The 25,972-nt window shown below is 39.5% G+C and overlaps 1 protein-coding gene across 2 annotated transcripts in view; it reads left to right on the top strand.

Annotated features, from left to right (window-relative positions):
* The window catches only part of UBR4 (ubiquitin protein ligase E3 component n-recognin 4), a 139,185-nt gene that overhangs the window by 17,942 nt on the left and 95,271 nt on the right, over nt 1-25,972 (top strand). For both annotated transcript variants that reach the window (XM_021706503.1, XM_008073544.2), the window contains exons 10-26: nt 222-281; nt 377-567; nt 4,642-4,741; nt 4,881-5,018; nt 5,465-5,582; nt 6,891-7,078; nt 9,225-9,384; nt 9,503-9,588; nt 17,165-17,334; nt 18,624-18,906; nt 19,816-19,951; nt 21,211-21,290; nt 21,787-21,915; nt 22,836-23,018; nt 23,169-23,291; nt 23,381-23,610; nt 24,949-25,070. In XM_021706503.1, the coding sequence (XP_021562178.1) occupies nt 222-281; nt 377-567; nt 4,642-4,741; nt 4,881-5,018; nt 5,465-5,582; nt 6,891-7,078; nt 9,225-9,384; nt 9,503-9,588; nt 17,165-17,334; nt 18,624-18,906; nt 19,816-19,951; nt 21,211-21,290; nt 21,787-21,915; nt 22,836-23,018; nt 23,169-23,291; nt 23,381-23,610; nt 24,949-25,070 (2,497 nt within the window). The remainder of the gene's footprint in view (nt 1-221; nt 282-376; nt 568-4,641; nt 4,742-4,880; nt 5,019-5,464; nt 5,583-6,890; nt 7,079-9,224; nt 9,385-9,502; nt 9,589-17,164; nt 17,335-18,623; nt 18,907-19,815; nt 19,952-21,210; nt 21,291-21,786; nt 21,916-22,835; nt 23,019-23,168; nt 23,292-23,380; nt 23,611-24,948; nt 25,071-25,972) is intronic.

Genomic DNA, 25,972 nt, shown 5'->3' with positions numbered 1-25,972 from the left:
AGTGGGAGGAAGGGTCGCCGCTCAGAAGGTGCTACTTAAGCCGAATGAAGAGAGGTGGTCAACTCCATGTGAAGGCCAAGGAAAGTGTGAGGGAATGGTATCACTGAAAAGTGGCCTGAGGGTACTGAACTCCTTCTGTTAAGTTAATGTGGGCAGGGTTCAGCATTTATAACGAATAGGTCAACTTGTTCAGATTTTTGTGTCTGTTTGATATTGGACAGCTCGAAATCTATGACATGATTGGACAAGCAATCAGCAATTCTCGCAGGGCTGGTGGTGAGGTAAGAAGCTTGTCTCTGCTGTGCGCTTCCTGTCTTGTCATCTCGAAGATGTGAATATCTCTGTTTATATTTTTATTCTGTGCCTTTTATAACAGCACTATCAGAACTTCCAGTTGCTGGGTGCCTGGTGCTTGTTAAACAGCCTTTTCCTCATATTGAACCTCAGTCCTACTGCCTTGGCTGATAAGGGAAAAGAGAAAGATCCGCTGGCTGCCCTCCGAGTCAGAGACATCCTTTCTCGTACAAAAGAGGGAGTAGGCTCTCCTAAATTGGGGCCTGGAAAAGGGTATGTGTCTACTTGATTGTCGCTTATGTTTTGTTTTGTTTCGCTGTCATTTTGTATGGATGTAAGCTAGTAACTCCTTTCCATATCAACAGAAAATATGCTTTCTCACTTAGTTCGATTTAATAACTAAGATAATGATCGTACTCTACCATCTCTACAACATAGCCTCATCATTTTAGATGAGTCACTCATTCTCTCTGATCCTATTCCCTCATCCATCAGAGGGGAAAAATATCCATGTAATGTATATTTTGGGATTTTTATGACATTCAAGTAAAAAAAAATGCTTCTGTCTTGTCAAGTGGGCTTATTTGACTTGGAGTTGAGTACTCACGTATATAACCCATGAGGTGAGAATGTTGTTAGGCCTTCCTGATTGCTTCCTAAAATACTTGATATTGTTTTGATGAAGTCTGGGCAATAAGCCCTGCTTGCTAGGAAAGAAGGGATGTGATTAATGTGCTGTTCAGGTTGTTTTCTAATTCCAGACATTTCTGGATTTTACTTAATTCACTCAGTCCCTTCCACGTACTAGGCTTTATTCTAGGCAGTGAGGATATAGCGCTAAACAAAGCAACATTCTTATCTTTATGAGGTTTATTTTATATCTGTACAAATAGTGAACAAATATACGAACAAGTACATTATAGATTATCATATGTAAGTACTGTGAAGAAAAAGAAACCAGAGAGAGGGACTAGAGAGTTACAGGGGCTATTGTTTTAGTTAGGATGGTCTGGAAAGGGATCCAAGGACAGGATGTAGAGACCATATGTGAGGTGACAGAGTGAGTCGTGTGTATTTTGGGGAGAAATGTTCAGGTTTGAGGTGGAAGTGTGATTGGCATTTTTGAGAGTCAGTAAAGTCAGTGTGGCTAAAATGAAGACATCAAGGCAGGAGAGTAGTAGAAAATTAGGTCAGACATAGCCAGCACTCAGATCATCTAGGGTCAAATGTATTCAGTAACTGTTAGAGAGTTTTCTTTTCTTTTCTAAGCCAGAGTCTCACTTTGTCACCCAGGCTGGAGTGCAGTGGCACGCTCATGACCACCGCACCTCCATCTGCTGGGCTCAGGTGATCCTTTCACCTCAGCCTTCCAAGTAGCTGGAACTACAGGTGTGCTCTACCACACCCAGCTAATTTTTTGATTTATTGTAGCGATGAGGTTTCACCAAATTGCCCAGGCTGGTCTCTAACTTGTGGGCTCAGGCAGTTCTCTCACCATTCCCTTCCAACATGCTTGGATTATAAGCATATGCCACTGTACCTGGCGAGAGTTTTCAACAGGAAAGAGATGTGATCTGATTTATTGGTGATCTGAGAGTAGACTTTAGGGGCATAAGACAAGAAGGAGGAGAACAGTTAGCAGCGAAACCATTATTCCAGTGAGAGATGAAGGTGACCAATGAGAGTGGCAGTGACAAGGGCAGAGAAGAGACATCAAATTGGGATATGTTGGGAAGGCACTGCTGTCAGGATTTGCACTGGCATGGATGCTGTTTGAAAAAAAAGACATAGACAAATTTTTGACTTGAGTACTTGAGTTGTGTTATTTACTGATACAGGAAACACTGGTTTAGGAGTAGGAGGAAGGGAAGGAAATAAAACTTAGTCTTGGACACACTGAGTTTGAGATGACTGTTAGATCTCTACCTCTAAGATCTCTATGTCTCTCAGTTGAGTAGGCAGTTGGAGATGTAAGTCTGGAGTTTCAGTAAGAGTCCACATTCAAGACAACATCAACAAATTATCCACTGAATATATTCTCTGTCCCAAGCCCTGTGTTAGTTCTGGAATGCTGTGATGAACAACAGAAAAATGGACACATTCCCAAGAGACATGAAGTAATATTCATACTAATATATGTCAGATTATGCTTGCAGAGTATTAGAATGAATAGGGACGCTTGACCTAGTCACGGAAATTAGGACAGACTTCCCTGAGGAAACTCTAATGAAACTGAAATCTGAAACCAGCATTGAGATGGTAGGCAGTAGATACAAGGCAAAGTAAGGAGGTGAGTGCATACCCTAGCAGTACACAAATGGTACTTTGTGGTTTTTATGGGGGACTGTTTTCTTTTTTCATTGTAAAGGGAGATGGGAGAATGTCAAGAAGTATGTCCTTAGAAGTAGCAGTTAAACTTTTTAAATAACTGTTGTTTCTTCAGATTTTAAAATAATAAGTGTACACTGTATAAGTTACAAGCCATACAGGTGGCATAAATATGAAAGGAAAAAAATCCTCCCAAATCTTACCACTCAAATTGGTAAACATTCTTTGAGACATTTTTCTGTGCACATATCTAAAAAGTTTACAAAAATGGGGTCACTATGTATGAAATACTGCAGATATCTTTTCTGTGACACTCTTATAAAATCTGTATAGTTTTTTAATGGCTGGTAGTACTCCACTGTAAATATACCAGAGTTGACTAATTCTCCTGTTGATGAGTACTTATTTCACTTATGCCAAATTTCTTATTTTGATGCATTTTACTTTGATAAACCTCCTGAAACATAAACTTTGTGGAACTTATTTAATTGTCCTCTTGAGGTAGATTCCTAAAAGTAGAATTATAGCCAAGCATGGTGGCTCATGCCTGTAATCCAAGCACTTTGGAAGGCAGAGGTGAGAGGATTGCCTGAGCCCAGGCGTTCAAGATCAGACTGGGCAACTTGGTGAGACCTCATCTCTACAATAAATCAAAAGTTAGCTGGGCGTGGTAGCACACACCTGTAGTTTCAGCTACTTGGAAGGCTGAGGCAGAAGGATCACCTGGGTCCAGCAGATTGAGGCTGCAGGGACCATGGGTGTGCCACTGCCCTCTAGCCTGGGCGACAAGTGAGACACTGACAGAAAAAAAAGTAGAATTGTTAGGACAAAGACCACATATATTTAAAAATTTGAAATGTTTTGCCGAACTACTTTTCAGAAAAGTGATGCTCATTTGCAGTCACACCAGCTGTGTGCGGCACATGCCAGTCTCCCCATCTCCTCTTGGACACTGGCTATCATTCGTCTTCACATTTGCTAATCTTAGGGGAGAAAAACACTATTCTCTTGTACTTGTTTGTATGTCTTTGATAACTAGTGTGATTATATTTCATTTCACATATTTATCAATTATTTGTTGTTTCTTTTTTGTGGCAAACTGCCTTATGTTCTTACCTCAGTTTTTTCTTTGGTGTTTGTCCTTTTTACTAATTGGTTCATATGAAAATTTGTTGGGGCCAGGCTCTGTGGCTCACACCTATAATCCCAGCACTTTGGGAGGCTATGGTGAGGATTGCCTGAGCCTATGGGTTTGAGACCAGCCTGGGAAACTTGGCAAGACCTCATCTCAAAAGTAAATCAAGAAATATTAGCCAGGCATGGTGGTCATACTTGTAATTCCAACTACTTGGAAGGCTGATGCGGAAAGATTGTCTTAGCCCAGCAGGTCAAGGCTGTGGTAGCTATGAGCATGCCATTGATCTCCAGCCTGGGCAACAGTGTGAGGTTCCAACTCAAAAAAAAAGAAAAAGAAAAAAAAAAAAAACTTGTTGTATGTTAAATACATTAACTCTTTATTATTTGGAAATTTTGGACAAAAACCATTTTGCTCAAATATAACGTAAAACTTTTTCTTTTGTTCTCTTAGGTTTGTTCTCAGATATTTTACAAAATTTGGTAAATTTAAACTTTTTTCTTCACAAAAGAATGATTCTTTAAAGGTTCAGCCAACAATTAAATGTCAATATCTTCACATGACCCATTAGCTTTGAACTGATAATTTAAATTTCAAAAGTCCATGGATTTGGAAGAGTCTTCTAGCCCAGGAATCCTTAACCTAAAGCCTGTATATCCTTAGGCAGTCTACGGATGGGATTCAGGGAGGTTGTGGACTTCAGAAAGTATGTGCAGATTGTGTGTGTGTGTGTGTATGTGTATGTGTGTATGTATATACCATTTTTTCCCTAGGGAAAGGTCCATAGATTCTCAAAAGGGTCTAAGAACTCAAAATGGGAAAAGCTATTGTTTTAAAGGTTATAATTATTAATTATTTTAAGGTTTGTGTTTTTCTTTATGTAGGCATCAGGGATTTGGGGTACTCTCAGTAATATTGGCAAACCATGCCATCAAGCTGTTAACATCTCTCTTTCAAGACCTGCAAGTGGAGGCTCTTCACAAGGTGAGAAAGTTATACTCACAGGAAGCAGCATATTGATTGTTGGATCCACTTCTGGGTATGATAGCTTGATCCATCAACTTGGGCTGTTTCTTCTGGCTGAGTTGTATCATTAACGTCCCTTTGGTGTCATTGCCTTCAGGGTTGGGAGACAGATGATCCCCCTGCAGCCTTGAACATTATGGCCCAGAGCACCTCCATACAGAGAATTCAGCGACTGATTGACTCTGTCCCACTGACAAACCTGCTTTTGACATTACTTTCAACTTCCTACAGAAAGGTGAGGGAGAATCAAGTGGTTGATAATTTGGAAGAGCTTCCTATAATTGTATATGTATAACCTTTCTGAGATAAATAACACTGACCATATATCGTGACCTTTATAAATCCACATTTGTAGTGATGTTTTTGAAGAAGAGAATGTATCCAAACATTTGAATCAGTTGTTGATTATCGGCGTTGTGATTCATGTGGCTGCTTGGTGATTTGTGATGATTGGCATACTAAAGCAAAAATAGAGGACACTATGGAAATACTCCTTATTTCAAGTCCTGTCCTAATCTCTGGGTGGTAGTATTTTTGTAGGCTAAAGTGATGAAAGTTCTGAAGGGTTTTATTAGAAAAAATCCTTACTGGAGTAAGAATAAGGAATGAGATATGGAGAAACTTTTCATGTGCTAAATGAGATTAGGTAGAATGGTCCAATTTTGTAACTGTCATTTTCAGGCATGTGTCCTGCAGCGGCAAAGAAAGGGTTCCATGAGCAGCGATGCCAGCGCCTCCACCGACTCCAACACCTACTACGAGGATGATTTCAGTAGCACGGAGGAGGACAGCAGCCAAGGTAGAGGCTTCTTTTTTCTCTTTCCTGGAGATAAGTACAGGGTGCAACAGGAGGGTTCCCAATAGGTTCCTTTAGTTTCCTATTTACCGTTTTCACCTGCCGGACCTGAACCTTGAGTTTACTCAGATGACATGTTATTTAGGAGCAGGTTATTGTTGAAGGTTGAATGATGGACACAACTTTTAGCCAAACCACCCATATGTGAGCTGTTTGGTTTGAATGTTGTCATAGTTTAGGGAAGCATAAGGAGAGAAACTCAAGACTGTTGCAATGAACAACAGGGCCAAATGAACATTTCCTCTTGCCTTAGTTTGGAGAGAGAGTGAATAAGATAAATATCAAATTCTTTTTCATACTTAGGCTTTTGGGAACAATGTGAACTATTGAGAGAGGTATGATTTTTATCATTCTGGATTTGTGGTTGATAAGTATAAATTTGCTCTTAAAAATTTTGGGCTTATTGTCTGGAAAATAAAGTTATTTCTCTTCCTTTTTTGAGCTCCTTTTAAGAAAAGTTTTATTAAGGTATAATTTACATGCAATAAAATGTTCTCTCTTTTTTGAGTTGGAGTCTCACTCTGTGGCCCAGGCTGGAGTGCAGTAGCACACTCACGACCACCTCAGCGTTGACTTGCTGGGCTCCAGCGATCCTTCCGCCTCAACATTCCAAGTAGCCAGAACTACAGGCGTGTGCTACCACGTCCAGCTCATATATTTTTTAAATTTATTGTAGAGACGTGGTCTTGCCAAGTTGCCCGGGCTGGTCTTGAAACCGCAGACTCAGGCAATCTACTCGCCATGGCCTCCCAAAGTGCTGGGATTACAGACTGAACCACTGAGCCTGGCTGTTTTTGTTTTGTTTTGTTTTTGAATTGGAGTCTCACTCTGTCGCCCAGGCTGGAGTGCAGTGGCACGCTCACGGCCACCACATTCTCGACATGCTAGGCTCAGGTGATCCTTCCGCCTCAGCCTTCCAAGTAGCTGGAACTACAGACATGCTCCACCATGCCCAGCTAATTTTAGAGATGCGGTCTCGCCAAGTTGCCCAGGCTGGTCTCGAACCCATGGGCTCAGGCAATCCTCTCACTTCAGCTTCCCAAAGTGCTTGAATTATAGGTGTGAGCCACTGTGACTGGCCTAATCTTCTCATTTTATATATGTATTTAGATGAGTTTTGACAAATATATGCAGCCTCGTAACCTCCTAAAATCAGGATATTCTGTGTGCCTTTTGACTTAGGCACTTTTAGAAAGCAGATGCACCAAAAACATTTAAAAATTATTTTTGTAATTTTCTTTCTCTCTTCAGATGATGACAGTGAGCCTATTTTGGGGCAATGGTTTGAGGAAACCATCTCTCCCAGTAAAGAGAAAGTGGCACCTCCACCCCCGCCCCCACCCCCTCCACTGGAAAGCTCTCCTCGGGTTAAAAGCCCCAGTAAGCAGGCCCCTGGTGAGAAGGGCAACATTTTGGCTAGTCGCAAAGATCCTGAGTTGGTAAGAGTGGGTTTCTAAGACTTAGGGGAAGCAGAAATGGGAAACCAGGGCTGTGAGAAGCAGATCATTTGAATAAAACATTTTATAAGTTGGATAACTGTAATATTTAAAGATACTTTTGCTTTAGGACTTATATGTATTGATTTTGTTTTGTTAAATAACTTTTACTACTGGTATTGTTTCTCTGATGGCCTTTATAATTAGAAGTAGGCTTAGGTTTGAACCCTATTGTTATCACTTACTGATTGATGTTGGGCAGGGATCTGAAGTTCTCCAGGCCTTAGTTTTGTGTCCTGTCATATGGGAGTTATCATCTAAAAGTGATGAAAAGTCTTTGTTGTTTTTAGAGACAGAGTCTCACTCTGTTGTTGCCCAGGCTGAAGTGTAGTGGTGCTATCATACTTGACTGTAACCTCAAATTCATGAGCTCAAGTGATTCTCCCACCTCAACCTCCTGAGTAGCTGGGACTACAGGACTGTGCCACTGTGCTTGGCTAATTTTAAATTTTTTTGTAGAGACAAGGTCTGTGTTGCCCAGGCTGGTCTTAAACTCCTGGCCTCAAGTGATCCTCTTGCCTTGGCTTCCCAAAGTGCTAGGATTATAGGCATAAGTCATCACATCCAGCATTGTGAAGTTTTAATGAGATAATATTTTAAAAGCACTTGTTGTAATTTTAATACATCGTAAGTATTTACTAACTACTAGTTCAACCCATATTGATGATCTACTATGTGTCGGCCCACATTCTGATGATATGTCAGTGAATGAGTTAGATACAGTTTTTTTCTTTTGTATAGTTTATAGTCTATTCAAAGATATGGACATAAAATATTTACACAATAATTCAGTTTAGTTTTTTAAATTAAAAACAAATTTTTTTTTGAGTTGGAGTCTCACACTCTCACCCAGGCTGGAGTGCAGTGGCATGCTCACAGCCACCCCAGCGTTGACCTGCTGGGCTCAGGCAATCCTTCTGCCTCAGCCTTCCATGTAGTCAGAACTACAGGTGCGCTACCATGCCCAGCTAATTTTTTATTTATTGTAGAGACCAGGTCTCACCAAGTTGCCCGGACTGGTCTCAAACCCATGGGCTTAGGCATTCCACTCTCCTCGGCCTCCTAAAGTGCTGGGATTACAGGCTGAGCCACCAAGCCTGGCCTAATTTAATTTAATATAATGTATTTATTTATTTTTGAGCTGAAGTGTCACTCTGTTGTCCAGGCTGGAGTGCAGTGGCACGATCATGGCTCACCACAGCCTTGACCTTCTGGGCTCAGGTGATCCTTCTGCCTTAGCCTCCTGGTTAGCTGGGACTACAGATATGCACCATCATGCCTGGCTAATTTTTTAATTGTATTGTAGAGATGAGGTCTCCCTATGTTGCCCAAGCTAGTCTTTTTTTTTTTTTTTATGAGTTGGAGTGTGACTCTGTTGCCCAGGCTGGAGTGCAGTGGCATGCTCACGGCTACCACGACTTCGACGTGCTGGGCTCAGGTGATCCTTCCACCTTAGCCTTCCAAGTAGCTGGAACAACAGACATGCACCACCATGCCTGGCTAATTTTTTTGATTTATTGTAGAGATGAAGTCTCGCCAAGTTGCCCAGCCTTCTCTCAAACTCGTGGGCAGTCCTCTCACCTTGGTCTCCCAAAGTGCTGGGATTATAGGTGTGAGCCACCATGACTACCTCAGTTTAATTTTAATAGAGAAGCTAAGTGTAGGAATCCTATATATATATATAATATATATATTTATATATATATAGTATATATATTTATGCAATAATAATTAATATAGGTGTCAAAAATAAATATATCAATACTATTGTAGAACTGGACAAAGACAGGACCTTAGAGGAACACCAGAAATGGGTCAGTCTATTTGGAAAACCTATGTCTTCACACACTATTTTGTGAAATTTGTTGTGTTAAACTGGAATACCATTTTGTGTAACTGGTAGAATTATATGGGAAAAATTCTCATGATTAAACTTAGTCCCACTGTAAGTATTTTAAAATCTGATTCCATAATTCATTGTGTTTTTTGCATGAAACCTATGGGCATATTTTATTTCTAATTTGTATTCAAGGTTTATAGAAATTCTGGGGTTGTGACTCTTATACGGGCTTTTTTGTGTTCCTTTTAGTTTTTAGGTCTGGCTTCCAACATTTTGAACTTCATCACGTCTTCCATGCTGAACTCTCGGAACAATTTTATCCGAAACTATCTGAGTGTATCTCTTTCAGAATATCATATGGCCACCCTGGCCAGTATCATCAAGGAGGTAGACAAAGATGGACTCAAGGGTCAGTAGACAGGATATGTGCCTGGTGGATGTTTTTCTTGTGGAGATTAGCTGGTAGAATGGTGGTATGATGTATTATACAGCTATTGGGATAATTGGTTTTCCCATCTGTTTTTAAGGTTCATCAGATGAAGAGTTTGCTGCTGCTCTCTATCACTTCAACCACTCTTTGGTAACCTCTGACCTTCAGTCACCTAACCTGCAGGTTTGTGTGCCCTGTGACAGTCTAGGCCAATAGCTCTCTACACCAGCTTTCATAGCCTGCAGTTGTTCCTGTGATTAGTGAACAATTTTTCATTGAATCTCCTTGCTGGAAAGAGCATTGAGAGAGTATTCTAGTATGTGCACAGGCCTTAGTTAGGGTCCTTTCAAGAAAATAAAATGTGTCCTTTATCCCTAAGTCAGTAAGTTTAAAGAAAAGGAAAATCTATAAAAGCAAACAGAAACTCTTGATGGTTATGCTAGTATTAAGGTGGACAAAATACACAGGGGGGCAGTTTATAAAAAAAAAAATTTTAATGGCCAAAAACATAGGAGAAAATGTTCAACATCATTAGTAATTGAAGAAATACAAACTAAATGTTTGTTTCAAAATAATCAGTCAAATTATAAGATATAAATGCTCTCATATACACTACTGCTTGCAAACCCACCACCAAAAGAAAGTCTAGGATCTTGATTATGAGCATCTAATCTTATGGCTCCCTCTCACCACTGTAATAGCTGATAACTTGAATTCTAAATCTCAAGTTTTCATATATTTGCAGTTTTCCCTTGAGCAATGTAGGGGTTAGGGGCAGTGACCCCTTGTACAGTTGAAAATCTGCACATAACTTTTTATTAACTACTAATAGCCCACTGTTTATTGGCAATCTTGCCAATAACATAAACAGTCAACTAACACATATTTTGTATGTTTACATGTAATCTATACAATGTTCTTATAATAAAGTAAGCTAGAGAAAATGAAATGTTAAGATAATCGAAAATAAGAGAAAATATATTTATTCATTAAGTGAAAGTCAAGCATCATAAAGGTCTTTATTCTTGTAGTTGTCATACTGAGTAGGCCTCAGAGGAGGGGAGGCTGGTCTTGCTGTCTCATGGAGAACAGAGGCGCAAGAAAATCCACATATAAGTGGACCCACATAGTTCAAACCTATGTTGTTCAAGGGTCAACTATAGATATTATTTATATTCCTTAAGTTTAAAAAAAGTTTGTAGCTTTACAGCAAATGATATCATGCTCTATGTAATCTTTTTAGGCTCTCTTTTTTCTCTTAATGTCATATAATACTATATTGCCAAGATTCATCTATATTGCTGCATATTTCTGTAGTTCTTATTTGAATATTCCATTATGTTTGTGACTATACCAGTTGATTCATCTCTTTTCCTCTCCAACTGATGGACGTTTGAATTATGTCCGGTATTTTATTGCCTTTTCAGATGTTGCTATGATCTTCTTTACACATGTCCCATGTTACACATGCACAAATGATTCCCTTGGGAGTAAAAGTAGGCGTTGATGCCAGGTTACAGAGTATGTGACCTTAAACAGATAAGGCCAAACTGTTCCCTAGAGTAGCCACACCAATTTTTACTCCCACCAACATTCAGAGATCATATATGGATTTACATCCCCTCCCAGCATTTGGAAATTTCAGATTTTGATAATAACTTTCTTAACATGGTCAAAGTTAGTGATTCTCAGTCTTTAGTGTACATAGAATTCTTGGGGAGTTTGTTAAAAATACAGATTCCTAGTAATTCCTGATATTCTACTTGCCCAGTAGAATTTAATTTGGTAGAAAAATTTGTTACTCTTTTTTTTTTGAGTTGGAGTCTCACTCTGTCACCCAGACTGGAGTGCAGTGGCCGCTCCTGGCCACTGCAGCCTTGACCTGCTGGGCTCCGGCAATCCTTCCGCCTCAGCCTTCCAAGTAGCTAGAACTACAGGAATGTGCTACCATTCCCAGCTAGTTTTTTGATTTATTGTAGAGATGAGGTCTCGCCAAGTTGCCCAGGCGGGTATCGAACCCACGGGCTCAGGCAATCCACTCAGCTCAGCCTCCCAAAGGCACGGGATTATAGGCTGAGCCACCGAGCCCGGCTAATTTGTTGCTCTTAAGATTATTTCAATGAATTCTTAGAATCAAGATATAAGTCATGGGTTTGTCAGTTGCTCCCAAAGGGACAAAATCCAGGAAGCTATTTCAAGAGGTTGAAATTGGTTTTCATAATCCCACACTGTTTGAGAAGTTGCTTAGACATTTCTTTTATTTGTTAAAAGGATGGTTATAAAACCCATTTTTACTTACTTCCTACTACATGAAAAGTTTTATTTTGGCAGAGGTCATATAAATTGTTGACCTATCTAAGAAAAAGAAAGGGAAATACTTCGGTTAGTATATTTCTTGCAGTACCTTCTTAGATTATATAAGGTCAAAGTATACTGCCCAAGATGTCAGCGTTTTTTTAGATCTATGTTTTTTCAGGGAAGTTTCAAAGTTCATAGACTTGATCTTTTCCTGCCTAAACTTGTGTGAGGATAGGGAAGAAATATTTTTCTCTAGAGAATAGGGAGTTCTTAAGTCAGTTGTAATGACGTTATCTTCCTAGCAAGAAAAAAGTAATTACAGCCCTTTTGTGGACATGCAGCCTGGTTGCCCTTAGCTACTAACATTATAGAAAAGGAAATCCTCAAATTTCCCTTTTTATTCTATCTCTAAACATGGAACTTTAAATTTTTCCTCCAAATTTGTTTGCCATGATGGAAGAAAATGAAGGACAGCTGTGTAAAATATCTGCCATTAAGTCCCCTACCTTGGATGTTGTTTCCAAAGAAAACATTAGTACAAAGCCTCAATACTTATGTGGCAAGACACACTCATAGTGTCCTCTAAGGAAACTTTTTTTTTTTTTGAGTTGGAATCACTCCGTCGCCCAGGCTGGAGTGCAGTGGTACATTCATGGCCACCCCAGCGTCGACCTACTGGGCTCTGGTGATTCTTCTGCCTCAGCCTTCCAAGTAGTCGGAACTATAGGCCTGCGCTACTACACCCAGCTAATTTTTGACTTATTGTAGAGATGAGGTCCTGCCAAGTTGCCCGGGCTGGTCTCAAACCTGCGGACTTAGGCAATCCACTCACCTCGGCCTCCCAAAGCCATTGAGCCCAGCCCTCTAAAGAAACTTAATAAAATGTACCCCGGTCTGTGAAAATAAACAGATAGGAATTATTCCTTAAATATTATCTTCAACTGTTGGGGCAATAAAGGACTATGTTTCTCAGTAGACTAGTAGGCCCATTCACTACTTAGAGAAGAAATTGAAATTTACTTACTAATGATTTTTGAACATCTTGGCAAGTGGACTTCCTGCTGAAAGTCTGTGAGGGGAGATGTGCTTGACTTGACCCTTCTGTTCTTTCTTTTAGTTTTGTCTAATAAAGCTGTCTAGCTGAGGTGTTCTTTTTGGGATCACTAGAGTTTTAGAATATTTCTTATTGGGAGGCTGTCTTCCTAGATACTTCCTTTAATAAATATTTATTAGCACCTAGTAGGCACAAAGTACTCGAGTAAGTTCTATGACGTAATCAAAGCTGAAGCAAAATCCCAGTTGTCTGAGAGCAGAGTTTGGCAGCTATACACATACCTAATTTGACAGAATTTGTTTTTTTTTCTTTTTTTTTTGAGTAGGAGTCTCACTGTGTTGCCCAGGCTGGAGTACAGTGGCATGCTCACAGCCACCGCAGCTATGACCTGCTGAGCTCAGGTGATCCTTTTGCCTCAGCCTTCCAAGTAGTTGGAACCATGGGCGTGTGCCACCATGCCTGGCTAATTTTTTTGGTTTATTGTAGAGACAAGGTCTCGCCAAGTTGCCCAGGCTGGAACAGAATCTGCTGAGTGTCCAAATGGAGAAAGTTGAGTGGTAGTTGAAAGAAGGGAGAATAGAGTGAGAGCGATGGGAGTGTGCAGGTGGGATTTCAGAGAAGCTGTGATGTGTGTCTAGAGTAGAAAGGGTGGATAGTGTTAGAATACCAAGTAGAGAAGGGAAGAGCAACAGCAAAGTAGGTAAGGTACTAAAGAGGGTACAAAAAGTGATTTGCTTTGGCAGAGAGAGGATGGCATAGTTTGGGACAATTCGTTAAGGAATCTTGAAATCCTTATGGAGGAGTTGAGATAGGAAAGAGCCACTGGGCTGTGCTTTTATAAGATTAGTATGGTAGTAAGATGGGCCTTGGAGAAAATGGAGGTCCAGAGCATGAGTGGCTGTTACATGAATTAGGACATGACAAGTATTTAAAGTAGTGCCTGACTCAAAACCACAATGAGATACCATTTAGGATGACTATTATCAAAAGAGAAAAGTGCTGGTGAGAATGTGGAATCCTTGTGCATTGCTGTTGGGAATGTAAAATGGTACAGTTGCTGTGAAAACTAGTATGGCAATTCCACAAAGAATTATATGTAGAGTTACATACGGTAGTATATGCCTATAGCCCCAGCTACTTAGGAGACTGAGTCGAGAGGATTTTTCGAGCCTGTGAGTTGAGGTTATAATATGCTACAATTGTGAATACTACTATGATAGTACCTGTGAATAGCCACTGTATTTCAGCCTGGGCAATTCAGTGAGATCCCCATCTCAAAAAAATAATATTTTTGTATATGATCCAGCAATTCTACTTATATATCCAAAAGACATGGAAGCAGGTACTTAAACAAATACTTGTGCACCCATGTTCATAGTAGTAGTATTCACAATAGCTAAAAAGTGGAAGCAACCGAAGTACCCATTGATGTTTGAATGGATAAACAAAATGAGGTTCGTCCATATAGTGAATATTATTCAGCCCTAAAATGGAAGGAAATTCTGACACATGCTACAACATGGGTGAACCTTGAAAATATGCTAAGTGAAATATGTCAGTCAGAAAAGGACAAAGAAAGTCCTGGATGAATCTACTTATCAGGCACTTATCAGGTCAAATTCATAGAGACAGAAAGTTGAATGGTTACCAGGAACTGTGGGGAAGAATGGGGACTTAATATTTAGTGGGTATGGTGTTTCACTTAAGAAAGAAGAAAAAGTTGTGGAGGTGTAGATAGTAGTCAAAGTTGTACAATAATGTATTTTACTTAATGCCACAGAATTGTTCATGTAAAAATGGTTAAAATGGTAAATTGTATGTAATGATACTTCACCACACAAAAAAATGTAAAACAGAAATAATGTTTGACACTGGTACTCAAACCTACTAAATATTAGCTGCTATCCTTATAATTATGTTATTATTTAATGGTATTATGATTGAAGTTTGTTCGTTCATTCATTAAGAAAAAGTATGCTAACTTGAATCAATGTGGGACTGTGAGCAGGAGGGAGTTATGGAATAGACAAAGGACATACTGCAGAGACCATGGGAGGTTATTTGAGTGGGTGGAGGGCATGGAAAGGAAGGAGTCTTTGGTGTTACTTGGGTTTCAAATGCAAATGAGACTGGTGTTATTAGTAGAAACAGGGGAGCTTGAAGGAGGGTTGGTTTGTGGGTAGGAAAGATTAGGTTTTATTTTATTTATTCATTTTTTTTAGAGATGGGGTTCTTGCAATATCTCCTAGGCTGGTCTTGAATTCCTGGGCTTAAGGGATACTCCTGCCTCAGCCTCCCAAGTAGCTAGGACTACAGGTGTGCAACACCATGTCTGGCTAATTTTTAAAAAATTTTTTTTGTTTTTTAGAGATGGTGTCTTGCTTTGTTGTCAAGGGTGGTCTTGAACTCCTGACCTCAAGCGATCTTCCTACCTCAACCTTCTGAGTAGCTGGGAATATAGGCACGAGCCACTGTTCTCAGAGTTTATTTTAAATATGGTAAAGTTTTGAGGTGCTATTGTTTAGAAAATAATTAGGAATGTGAGTCTGAAATTCAGGAGTTAAAAAATTAAGATTGATAATATTGCTTTGGGAATCAGCCACAAAGGGGCAATTGTTGAAGTAGTAAGAAACAGTGAGGCTGGGTGCAGTGGCTCATGCCTGTAATCCCAACACTTTGGGAGGCAGAAGCAAGAGGATTGCCTGAGCCCAGGGGTTCCAGACCAGCCCAGGCAACTTGGAGACACCTTGTCATTACAATAAATCAAGAAAAATTAGCTGGGCATGGTGGCACACACCTGTAATTCCAGGTACTTGGAAGGCTGAGGCCGAAGGATCATCTGAGCCCAGCAGGTCAAGGCTAGGGTAGCAGTGAGCATGTTGCTGTACTATAGTCTGCATGACAGAGTGAGACTCTGACTCAAAAAAAAAAAAAAAAAGAAAAAGAAACAGTGAGATAGATGGAAGCCAACAAAGGAGCAGAAGGCTGAGGCTAACCCCTCAGGAATGCCAGCATTAAAGGAGGGCAGGAAGGAATGACTCAGGCAGGGATTTGCTGCCATACATACTGTTTTTACTTCCTGGAAAGGCAGTTACCTCACTGAGAGCTGATGAGAATTGGAGTGGAAGGAAAAGAGCAGGTTCCTGTGGAATGTTAGCTCATCTCTTAAGACTCCGAGGCCTAAAAACGTGACACAAAAATGAAAACAAATGCCTTCACTTAAAAAATACTGTAGAAGTAGCATGATAAGGAATACATATTACATATCATTTGTATTTATGGCTTCATGTCCCTTGATTTGCATACTTAGATTTTTTTTCCTGATTTTTCCATTATTAGAATTGTGCTACAGTTAATATTTTTGAAGTAGCTTAGGTAGGTTTATCCTTGTTTAAATTGTTTCATTAGAGTCAGGAATTGAGAAGTCATTCATGGCTGTGCTGAGCATAGTGATTAAGAACATTGTTTTAGAGATAAACTTGTCTTCACTTAGTGACCTTATGACCTTGGTCATGTTCTTTACCCTCTCTTCTCAGTGACATGGAGCACATAACACTCTTGTCACTGCCCTAAACATTCAGTGTGAGGACAGTGTATGCCCAGTGATCATTTCAGCCTGTGGTAACTGCCCAATGCTTGGGAACTGCTCTTGAGGTCAGCAACATTTTGAGTAATATTCATTGCCAAGGAGTGGATCCTTGAGGATGTAATTTAATTTGGCAGACTTAGAAATTTATCCTACATCCTGCAGTAACCATGGCTTGTGTTTTCTGAAGCCAAATAAGAAAGCAGGCATTTGTCTGGCATTGGCATCCTGCTCAGTTTGTGTGTATGTGTTAGAGAAGATAAATTGCAGCTTAGTTAACTGAGCTGACATTGAAGCTCATTTGAAAAACGTGCTATATCTAGAGGTAAAGAACGGCCTTGATTAGTTCTGGGTGTGTTGACATCTTATAGGCAACATTTCTGTGCTGATACTGTTAATATAAGTTGTTGATCTTCCCCTTTTGGTTGCTAATTATATTATGTAACTGCATGAAAGAAAAACTGTTGGCTATTACAGTTGTTCAAGAAGTTTTCTTTCGAAGGCACTTTTCATGTTCTGTCCATTTAGAAAATTATCTTGATTTGCTTTCTTAGCACCTTTCTCTTTTTTCAGAAACCCATAGCTAATATTAATTAACTGTAGATGTTAATGGGGCTAGATCAGTATTTTTTTTACTTGTATTTTTCTCATTTGTTGGCCTATATGATCTTTTTCCAAACTCCTAAATCTGAATTTCTAGGTCCTTCTTTCTTTAAAGTTCTGTCTATTATTAAAATACTGAACTTTGGAGAACATGAGTAACTCTTTGGCCTTGTCCCATGTATTTTTCCTAATGGTCTCTTGCATGTCTTTCATGTCAGAACACACTGCTGCTGCAGCTGGGAATTGCTCCTTTTTCTGAGGGCCCTTGGCCCTTGTACATTCACCCTCAAAGCCTCTCTGTGCTTTCACGCCTCCTGCTTATCTGGCAACATAAAGCCAGTACTCAAGGTGACCCTGACGTCCCTGAATGCCTTAAAGTTTGGGACAGGTAAGATGTCTTCAAGAAAAGGTCTGTAAAGCAGGTTATTTCCTTTTTTATTTGTTTGACTTCTTGGTAGTTAACCTGTGACTTTGAGACGTTACTGTGATGATTGTGTTTAGAATGGAGAGAGTGAAAGAGTGATGGGGGAGTTGGGGGAAGATGTGCTATTAAACACACATAAAAGTTTGTGAACTATGGTTTGGGAACAGAGTCTTCTTGTATAGCACATGGGGAATTTGGTTATGATTATTAGAACGTGAGTTCTGAACATAACCAATCTTATCCTGACCTGGTTTTTTGAAAGACGAAGCAGGGAAGCCAACTCTGTCCTTGATTGTTTTGCTTTCAACATGAAACCATTTAGAGGGACTTGTGGTCTTTTTGGACAAATTTTAAAGCGTTTTTTTTTTTTCCCTTGGGGGAAGCTCAGATTAATCATCTAAATCCTCTTTAGATGGACCTGTATTTGCCATTTTTGTTTACATGGTTAGAAGTCTTCAAAGCAGTTTGTTTTCCTAAAAGGCTTTGCTTTCTATTCCCCATTCTAGGATCAAATAACTCTAATGCTGGATTTGAGGAATTATAAACCTCCTTGAATGCCAAAGACCCACTGTATTTTTCCTAGTGGAATTTTTTAAAAAGACTGGAAGGATAGTAGGGGTGCAGTGAGGGAAACCCTTATTAAAACACAAATCTCTTTCCTAATAGCCAAAGGCAGTGGAAACAGAATATTTTCAGACAGTTGGCTACGTTCATCCCTTTTTTTTATATAAAAGCTCTTCTGACAAGTTCTTTGAATAGTTTATACTATTCAATTTTTTTTTTAATTGCTTTAGAGTCTGTTGAGTTGTTTGGGGCTATTATCATGCAGTGATTTAACCCTATTGTGTAAATTCTCACAATTAGCATTATATTATGGAATCAAATTTAGGGAAAAGTAATTGAATTGGTTCTACCTACCCAGGTTTACTAATCAAAAAGTGACACCACCAGCACCTTTGGAGGAGCCTGTGGTTCTTCCCACTGTCACAAATGGGTGGGTGGACACTAACATTCCTACAGCCACAGTGAGGGAGCTGAAGAGTTCTTGGAAATGTTTTTGGGCCAGATCTGACTTTTTTTTGTCAGAATTTAGTTTTTTGTCTTCTCTTTACTATGTGGCATTTTGCTTCCTTAATCTGTTATCGTAGTGCCTGGGTTTAGGAAGTTTAACTCTTCTAGTGCTTGACGTTATAACTCTCGGGAAATGTTCTGACTTTTTCCCACCAGACATATTCTCTTTTTCTCTGTGACAGGTTTTTGTCTACAATGAAGCAGAATGCCCTGCAAGGAGTGGTGCCCAATGAGACAGAAGATTTGAATGTAGAACACCTGCAGCTGCTCCTCCTCATTTTCCACAACTTCACTGAGAAAGGCCGGCGGGCCATATTGACCCTTTTTGTCCAAATCATCGAGGAATTGAGCGTCAACATGGATGTTCAGATGCGCTCTGTGCCTCTCATTCTGGCTCGCCTCCTTTTGATCTTTGATTATCTCCTTCATCAGTATTCCAAAGCCCCTGTGTATCTGTTTGAACAGGTATAGATTGCTTTACTGTTGTCGAGAACTTTCTTCTTCTCAAGACTTACCATGATCCACAGCTAAGATGACCTGCTCACTTCAGATTTTAGATATTCAGTGTAGGTTTACCGTCAGGATTAGGAGAACCACTGGGATTTGCAGTTTATATTTAGCCAGAAGTGATAGATGTAGGTTACTTGATTTGATGCGTTTTTAAAAACTGGATTATAGGTTGTGTTCACAGGCATTCTTCCTTGAATTACTCTGTTCTACCTGTGTCTGACACAGTACCCTCAGCATTGGCCCTCAGTGAGAATTTATTCATGGTTGAATGATGGCCAAGCAATATATTTTATGGATTGCTAAATTTCTTTGTTGTAAGGATCTAAAACAAGAAGGGTCAATTAAGAGTTAAGCATTTCTTAAGATGTTTCATTGAGCACTATTCCCTTTATACTCTATCAAAAAATGCTCTTTTTTTTTGAGGTGGGGTCTTACTTTGTTGCCCAGACTGGCTTGCAGTGGCACAATCACAACTCACTGCAGCCTCTACCCCTGGGCTCAGGTGATCCTTCTGTTTCAGCTTTCTGAGTAACTTTAACTACAGGAGCGCACCACTAAGTCTGACTGATTTTTTTAATTGCTTTTTGGTAGAACCAAGGTCTCACTATGTTGCCCAGGCTGGTCTCAAATTCCTGGGCTCAAGCAGTTCTTCTGCTTTGGCCTCCCAAAGTGCTGGGATTATAGGCATGAGCTACTGTGCCTGGCCAAAAAATGCTTTCTAGTAGTCACAGAAAAATCTTTAAATGTTTATTTTGGTTTTTTTGAGTTTCCAGGCTTTGGTATACTAAGCTATTATTATGCTTAAGTGAAAAGCCAAATGGTAACTGTGTCTTTTTCTTAATTTAAGTGTTTATGTTTTAAAAGGTACAGCATAACCTGCTAAGTCCTCCTTTTGGATGGGCAAGTGGATCCCAGGACAGCAACAGCCGCCGAGCAACCACTCCCCTATATCATGGGTTCAAAGAAGTAGAAGAAAACTGGTCTAAGCATTTCTCATCAGGTCAGAAAGAAGAGTGTCATTAAGAAACTGACTTACTGATTCTCATAGGCAGGGTTGAATTTGAAGTTTGGAGACTCCTAGAGGATCTTAGGTCATTTGCTTTTGTATACTTCCTATAGGTGGCAAATTACTTATAGATTTAAGCATTTTTCGAAATGGACTCTCACATACCCCACCTTTATTTTATTAATAATTAAGGCACAAGAATTAGGAATCCTTGTGTCTGGCCATGGGGTACTACAGTATGTGGATTCTTGCCACTATGAGTGATTTAATTTAATTTTCCTCATTTTCCCTTAGGGATGTGGTTCTAATCCACAAGCTAAATTTTCCTTTTGGGTCTTGGCATACTATTCTGAAAATAATGTGAACATGCTATTCTCTCTAGTGTTTCTCTTGTATAACAATTGTTTGTTCTTTTGATGAAGTATTTTTTGTGTTCATTTATAGTTTGTGTTTACTCTCATCTTGAAGATTACTGGATGTTAAGTGTATTTTGTGGAAACTTTCAGGAAACCTTAGTATGAATTTGCAATCATCTCTTTTTTTTTTTTTTTTGTGAGTTATAGTCTCACTTTTGTTGCCCAGGCTGTAGTGCAGTGGCACACTCACAGCCACCATAGCCTCGACCGGCTGGGCTTAGGCGATCCTTCTGCCTCAGCCTTCTAAGTAGCTGGAACTATACAGACATATGTCACCTGGCTAGTTTTTGTGATTTATTGTAGAGATGAGGTCTCACCAAGTTGCCCAGGCTGGTCTTGATCCCCCGGACTCAGGCAGTCCTCTCGCTTTGACCTCCCAAAGTGCTGTGATTACAGACTGAGCCCCTTTGGTATTATTTATTAGTTAGCCCCTTTGGTATTTGGGCAACAGCATATAAGTTTAATGTGTGTGATCTAATAATATAATTTGTTGGTTAATTTGATTGTAGAGCACCTTATTAACTGTAGAACTGTGTTTCTCAACTGGGGTGATTTTGCCCTTAACCCCCTGAGGACATTTGACATTATCTAGAAATGTTTTTCGTTGTCGTAACTGGGGGTGCTTCTGGCATTCAGTGCATAGAGGCCAGAGATACAATTAAATCTCCTATAGTGCACAGAACACCTTCTCACACCAAAGAGTTTTCTGGCCCTGAATGTCAATATTACTAAGATTGAGAAACCTTGTTTTAAAGTATTTTCTTAGTCTTTACATTCTATACCTTTTATACAGAGTTGTGAATGAAACTATTCTTTTAACAGCATGTTGCTTTTCAGATGCTGTTCCACAACCCAGATTCTACTGTGTCCTGTCCCTAGAAGCCTCAGAGGATGATTTGAATCGACTTGATTCTGTGGTACTGGCATTTTTAAAAACCCATTTTATATGTTGGTCAGACAGTCCCACCAAAGCCAGCCTGTTTGGGGAAAGGGAGTGACTTACTTTTTTGTAATGAAGAAATTTGGTCTGTATTAGGATTAGAGCTTATTTTAAAAGAAAAAATGTTATTTTGAGATTCACTTGTTGGGCTGCACTTTTGCTGTAGGGTTGTCCTATCTGGTGATTGGCACTTCTGACACTTTATTTCTGAAGACTTTGTTAGCATTTGTCACATGCAATTATTTTAATGGATAAAAATAGTTGCCTTACTCTCTTGTTCTAATGCCTACAGTTGTGTGTTCACAATGACTAGCAAACTGAGTAAAGTCCCAGAATGAGAATCTGCTGCCAGGAGAATTAAGAACTATGATTTGATTGGACATTTTGTCAATCATGAGGCTAAGTGATAGTGCATAGGCAGTAGGACAAATATTTCAAAAAATAAAGAAATGTTTTTTCTTTCTTGACATTAGGCATGTGACGTTCTTTTCTCCAAGCTTGTCAAGTATGATGGGCTTTACACTGCGTTGACATCCCTGCTTGCAGCTGGATCCCAGCTTGATACAGTCAGGAGGAAAGAAAACAAGAATGTAACAGCCCTGGTAAGACCATGGACACCTGAGAAGACTTTGAGCAGTGTTTGATAACTGATAATTTCTGTCAGAAATTTCCTTCTCAGATCTAATCAGTTTATTGAATATTTGTTTGCAAAACCGACTCATACTTCAGTATTTCTGGGTAGTCTGGGTGGTTATGTTCACCCTAGAGATAATTTTATCATTTTTGCATTTTTTTGGGCTAGTATTGAGAGAAATGTGACTTAGAGAGTTAATAGGCTCCTAAGTGGTATATCTCCTGTGAATGCTAGTTGATATGTGATATTGAAAGTCTCATACTTGAGATTTTTCCATGGGCCTGTGAATGTGTCTCTGTATTTCTAGAAGCCATAATAGCAATTTCAGGCCACAGAAAGGGCTGGCTGATTGAGGCTCTGCCAAGCAGAATGACCTACTCTCTTTTGGTTAATTGGTAAATTATTGGTAAAAAGAAAAGGTTTGGAGAGCAGACTTGAGGGCCAAATCTCAGTTGAAAATTCTGCTACACAATTCTACTTTTATTTGTTTATTGATTCTTTTGAGTTGGAGTCTCACTCTGTCACCCAGGCTGGAGTGCAGTGGCATGCTCACAGCCACCCCAGCATTGACCTGCTGGGCTCAGGCGATCCTTCCACCTCAGCCTTCCAAGTAACCAGAACTACAGGCACGCGCGACCATGCCTGGCTAATTTTTAAATTTATTGTAGAGATGAGGTCTCGCCAAGTTGCCCAGTCTATTCTTGAACCCATGGGCTCAGGCAATTCCCTCATCTTGGCCTCCCAAGGTGCTAGGAATACAGGCTTGAGCCACCACGCCTGGCCACAACTCTACTTTCAAAAGTGATTGTATTAGGAGCAGTTCTTACTGTTAGGGAGAACTTGAGGCAATACCAAGTGCTACCTCTGTGCTCCTTTTGCTTCCTCTAGGAGGCCTGTGCCCTTCAGTATTACTTCTTGATACTGTGGAGGATCCTAGGAATTTTGCCACCATCAAAGACTTACATGAACCAGTTGGCCATGAACTCACCTGAGATGAGTGAATGTGATATCTTACATACTCTGCGATGGTCTTCCCGCCTCCGAATCAGCTCCTATGTCAACTGGATAAAGGTACCACAGTAGAACACAAGAGTTTGCTGCTAAGGGTATTCAAAACTAGTGTTCTCTGTGCTTATGGGAATTTTTCCATTTAAAGATACAAAAGCTTTGGACTCCGTCTGGATTGGTCTCTTAAAAATGTTTTTCTTGCTGCCCAAATAGGATCACCTTATTAAACAGGGAATGAAGGCTGAACATACTGGCTCTCTCATAGAACTGGCATCTACCAAATGTAGCTCAGTGAAATATGATGTTGAAATTGTAGAGGAATACTTTGCTCGACAGGTATGTTAGTGTTAGAACCATAATGATAGAACTTGGCTTCTTCCACAGGCTTTTGCCACAACTAATTAATGTCTTGGGTGTTTTTTAAGATCTCATCCTTCTGTAGTATCGACTGTACCACGATCTTGCAGCTGCATGAAATCCCCAGTCTGCAGTCCATCTACACCCTTGATGCTGCCATCTCGAAGGTCCAGGTCTCTTTGGATGAGCATTTTTCTAAGATGGCTGCTGAGACTGACCCTCATAAATCGTCTGAGATCACCAAGAACCTACTCCCAGCCACACTACAACTCATTGACACCTATGCTTCATTCACTAGGTGTGACGAACTGCCAGCCTGGAGATGTACATGTACTGTTCACCCTGTGCAGATCCCCCAGTGACTCAGAATTTTACTTTTTTCTTTTTTATCAGCTTAGGCTTCCCCCTCAACCCCCTTCCTTGGTATAATGTTTTCTTCTCTACTATGAAGGTACCTGATGAGGGCATTTTCAAATAGTACAGGAGGAGTTAGGAGGAAGTTTAATTTGTATAATTAAAACAATGTTTTCTAGCATTTTGCTTGTAGGATACAAAGTAAGATAATGTAATTTTTTTAACACTGTCAATTCTGTTATTAACTGAGTTGAAATTCTTTAAATAGTCTAAATTTTATGTGTAGGTAGTTAGAATGAGTTCTGAGTAAGTTAGAGATTATTTTGAAGTTCAACTCTTTTTATAACAAACATTGCAAATTGCATGCCCTGTAGATTTTGATATGTATGGTACTTAAATATTTTAAAATCTATTTTCAGTATATAAAAATTGGGAGATTATTCGCAAGTTGAGATTTCTGGCTTTTCTTAAATTGGAAGAACAGGCAAAACTGGAACTGATTTCTCAAAATGACAGTAATAGAGTGAAGCTGAGAAGTGGTATCCCCTTGTAGTAATGCTCACATGTCTCTTAAACTTATTTACTTTGTCTGGTCCCTGTAGGAGCTCACTGTCCATCTCCTGTTCTATGAGGCTTTATGCTAAAAGCGCTGGTCCTTTGTACAACTTAACTAGTTTTGTCTTTTAGTGTGATCGTCTTGTAGTAGAGAGAGGGCTGTTGTGTGAGGCAAATTTTTTAAGCATGTATGAGTGATAAACATAAATAAAAAAAAGGAATGCCTGCTGTGTGCCAGGTGCTTTTCTAGGTGCTAGGATTATAGCAGTAGCCAAAGCAGACCAAGTCATTGTCCTGTGGGAATTTATAGGCTCTAATCTGGTCTAATAGAAAGCACTATTAGCCCAGTGCTTTCTAAATTGAACTATTAATAGCCATTCCTGGTCAAGCAATTTTGGGAATTGTTGGGTAAATTAAATGATTTTGTTTCGTTTGAAAAAATACAGTTGTCAGAGCCTTTATTTTACACATTACCAATCTGTGGAGGTAGGAGTCTGTTTTTCAGACTTACTTTTCATGGAATCATGCTTTGGGAGCATCTCAGGGGATAGGATATTCCTTGCAATACTGGAATTCTTATGAGACCAGAAAAGTGCAGGCACTCTCAACTATATTTAATAGATTAGGAAATGCAATTCAGGTATTTCAACTTGTCTAGGGTTAGTTTCTCCTAACTCATGGGACAAGATTGCTACAGTTTCACCGATCCCTCTATATTTTCCCTCAGAGCCTATTTGCTGCAGAACTTTAATGAAGAGGGCACAACTGAAAAACCTTCCAAGGAGAAACTGCAAGGTTTTGCTGCTGTTTTGGCTATTGGCTCTAGCAGGTGCAAGGCAAACACTCTGGGTAAGTGAATGAATATGCTTTTGAACAGTACTAGTGCTACTACTTCCTTTCCTCTCTACCTGTCTACTGGCTTTTACCATTTATTGGAATCTTTTGGTGTGTCAAGCATTTATATAGGTTTATCTGTTTTGCTCTTCACAATAACCCTATGAAGTGTTATTCATCAGGAAACTGAAGCTTATGGGAGTTATTAGCTCCAAGTCCTACATCTTGTAAGTGATGAACTTGGGATCCAAACCAAGATTTTTGGTTCCAAAGCATTAGGCTACTTTGTTTTTAGCACAGATTTTTGTTCTTTTCGTTTATAGAGATTAGGATGATTAGCAAACTACTACGTCATGCTTGGAAAAATCTCTTTCTTTTGTTAGGAGTGATCTGGTAGAAATTTAGGATGGAAAATCAAAGGACTTGAGTAGGATTGAAGTTGAGTGCAGTAGTGACCCTTTAAAATTTACAGCTATTTGTATTTTCCTTAATTTCAAGCTTGAGTCATTTAATATTCAGATAGTTTCACTTAGTACTACTTCACTGAATGCTGTTCTTTGTGTGCACTATGATCCTTGCCCTCAAGATCTGTCTTAAGGAGATCAAAGCAATACCTATTTATAGAAGGAGAGCAGATGTTTATTGGTGATTTTAGCCTGACTTGCAATGACTCACCCTCTCTTTGCATCTTATTTTCAGTTGTCTTCTTTACTTGCAAGATTAGAAAGTTAATATGATGAGAAATGAAAACCTTACAGTTGAGATTGTTAGCTATTAAGCAATTAGCTGGTTTTTGGACATAGTACTGCTATTGAAATATCCATCTAAGCTATCTTACTAATTATTTTGACAGCCTGGGCTGTAGTGTTTCCTTCTGCATTTGGGCATGGCTTTTAAAATGCTCTTGTCATTCCTTC

This window comes from Carlito syrichta, unplaced genomic scaffold (genome assembly GCF_000164805.1).
Source record: "Carlito syrichta isolate Samal-C Ts95f unplaced genomic scaffold, Tarsius_syrichta-2.0.1 Scaffold115711, whole genome shotgun sequence".
NCBI lineage: Eukaryota > Metazoa > Chordata > Mammalia > Primates > Tarsiidae > Carlito > Carlito syrichta.
This window is presented reverse-complemented; position numbering and strand designations above follow the sequence as displayed.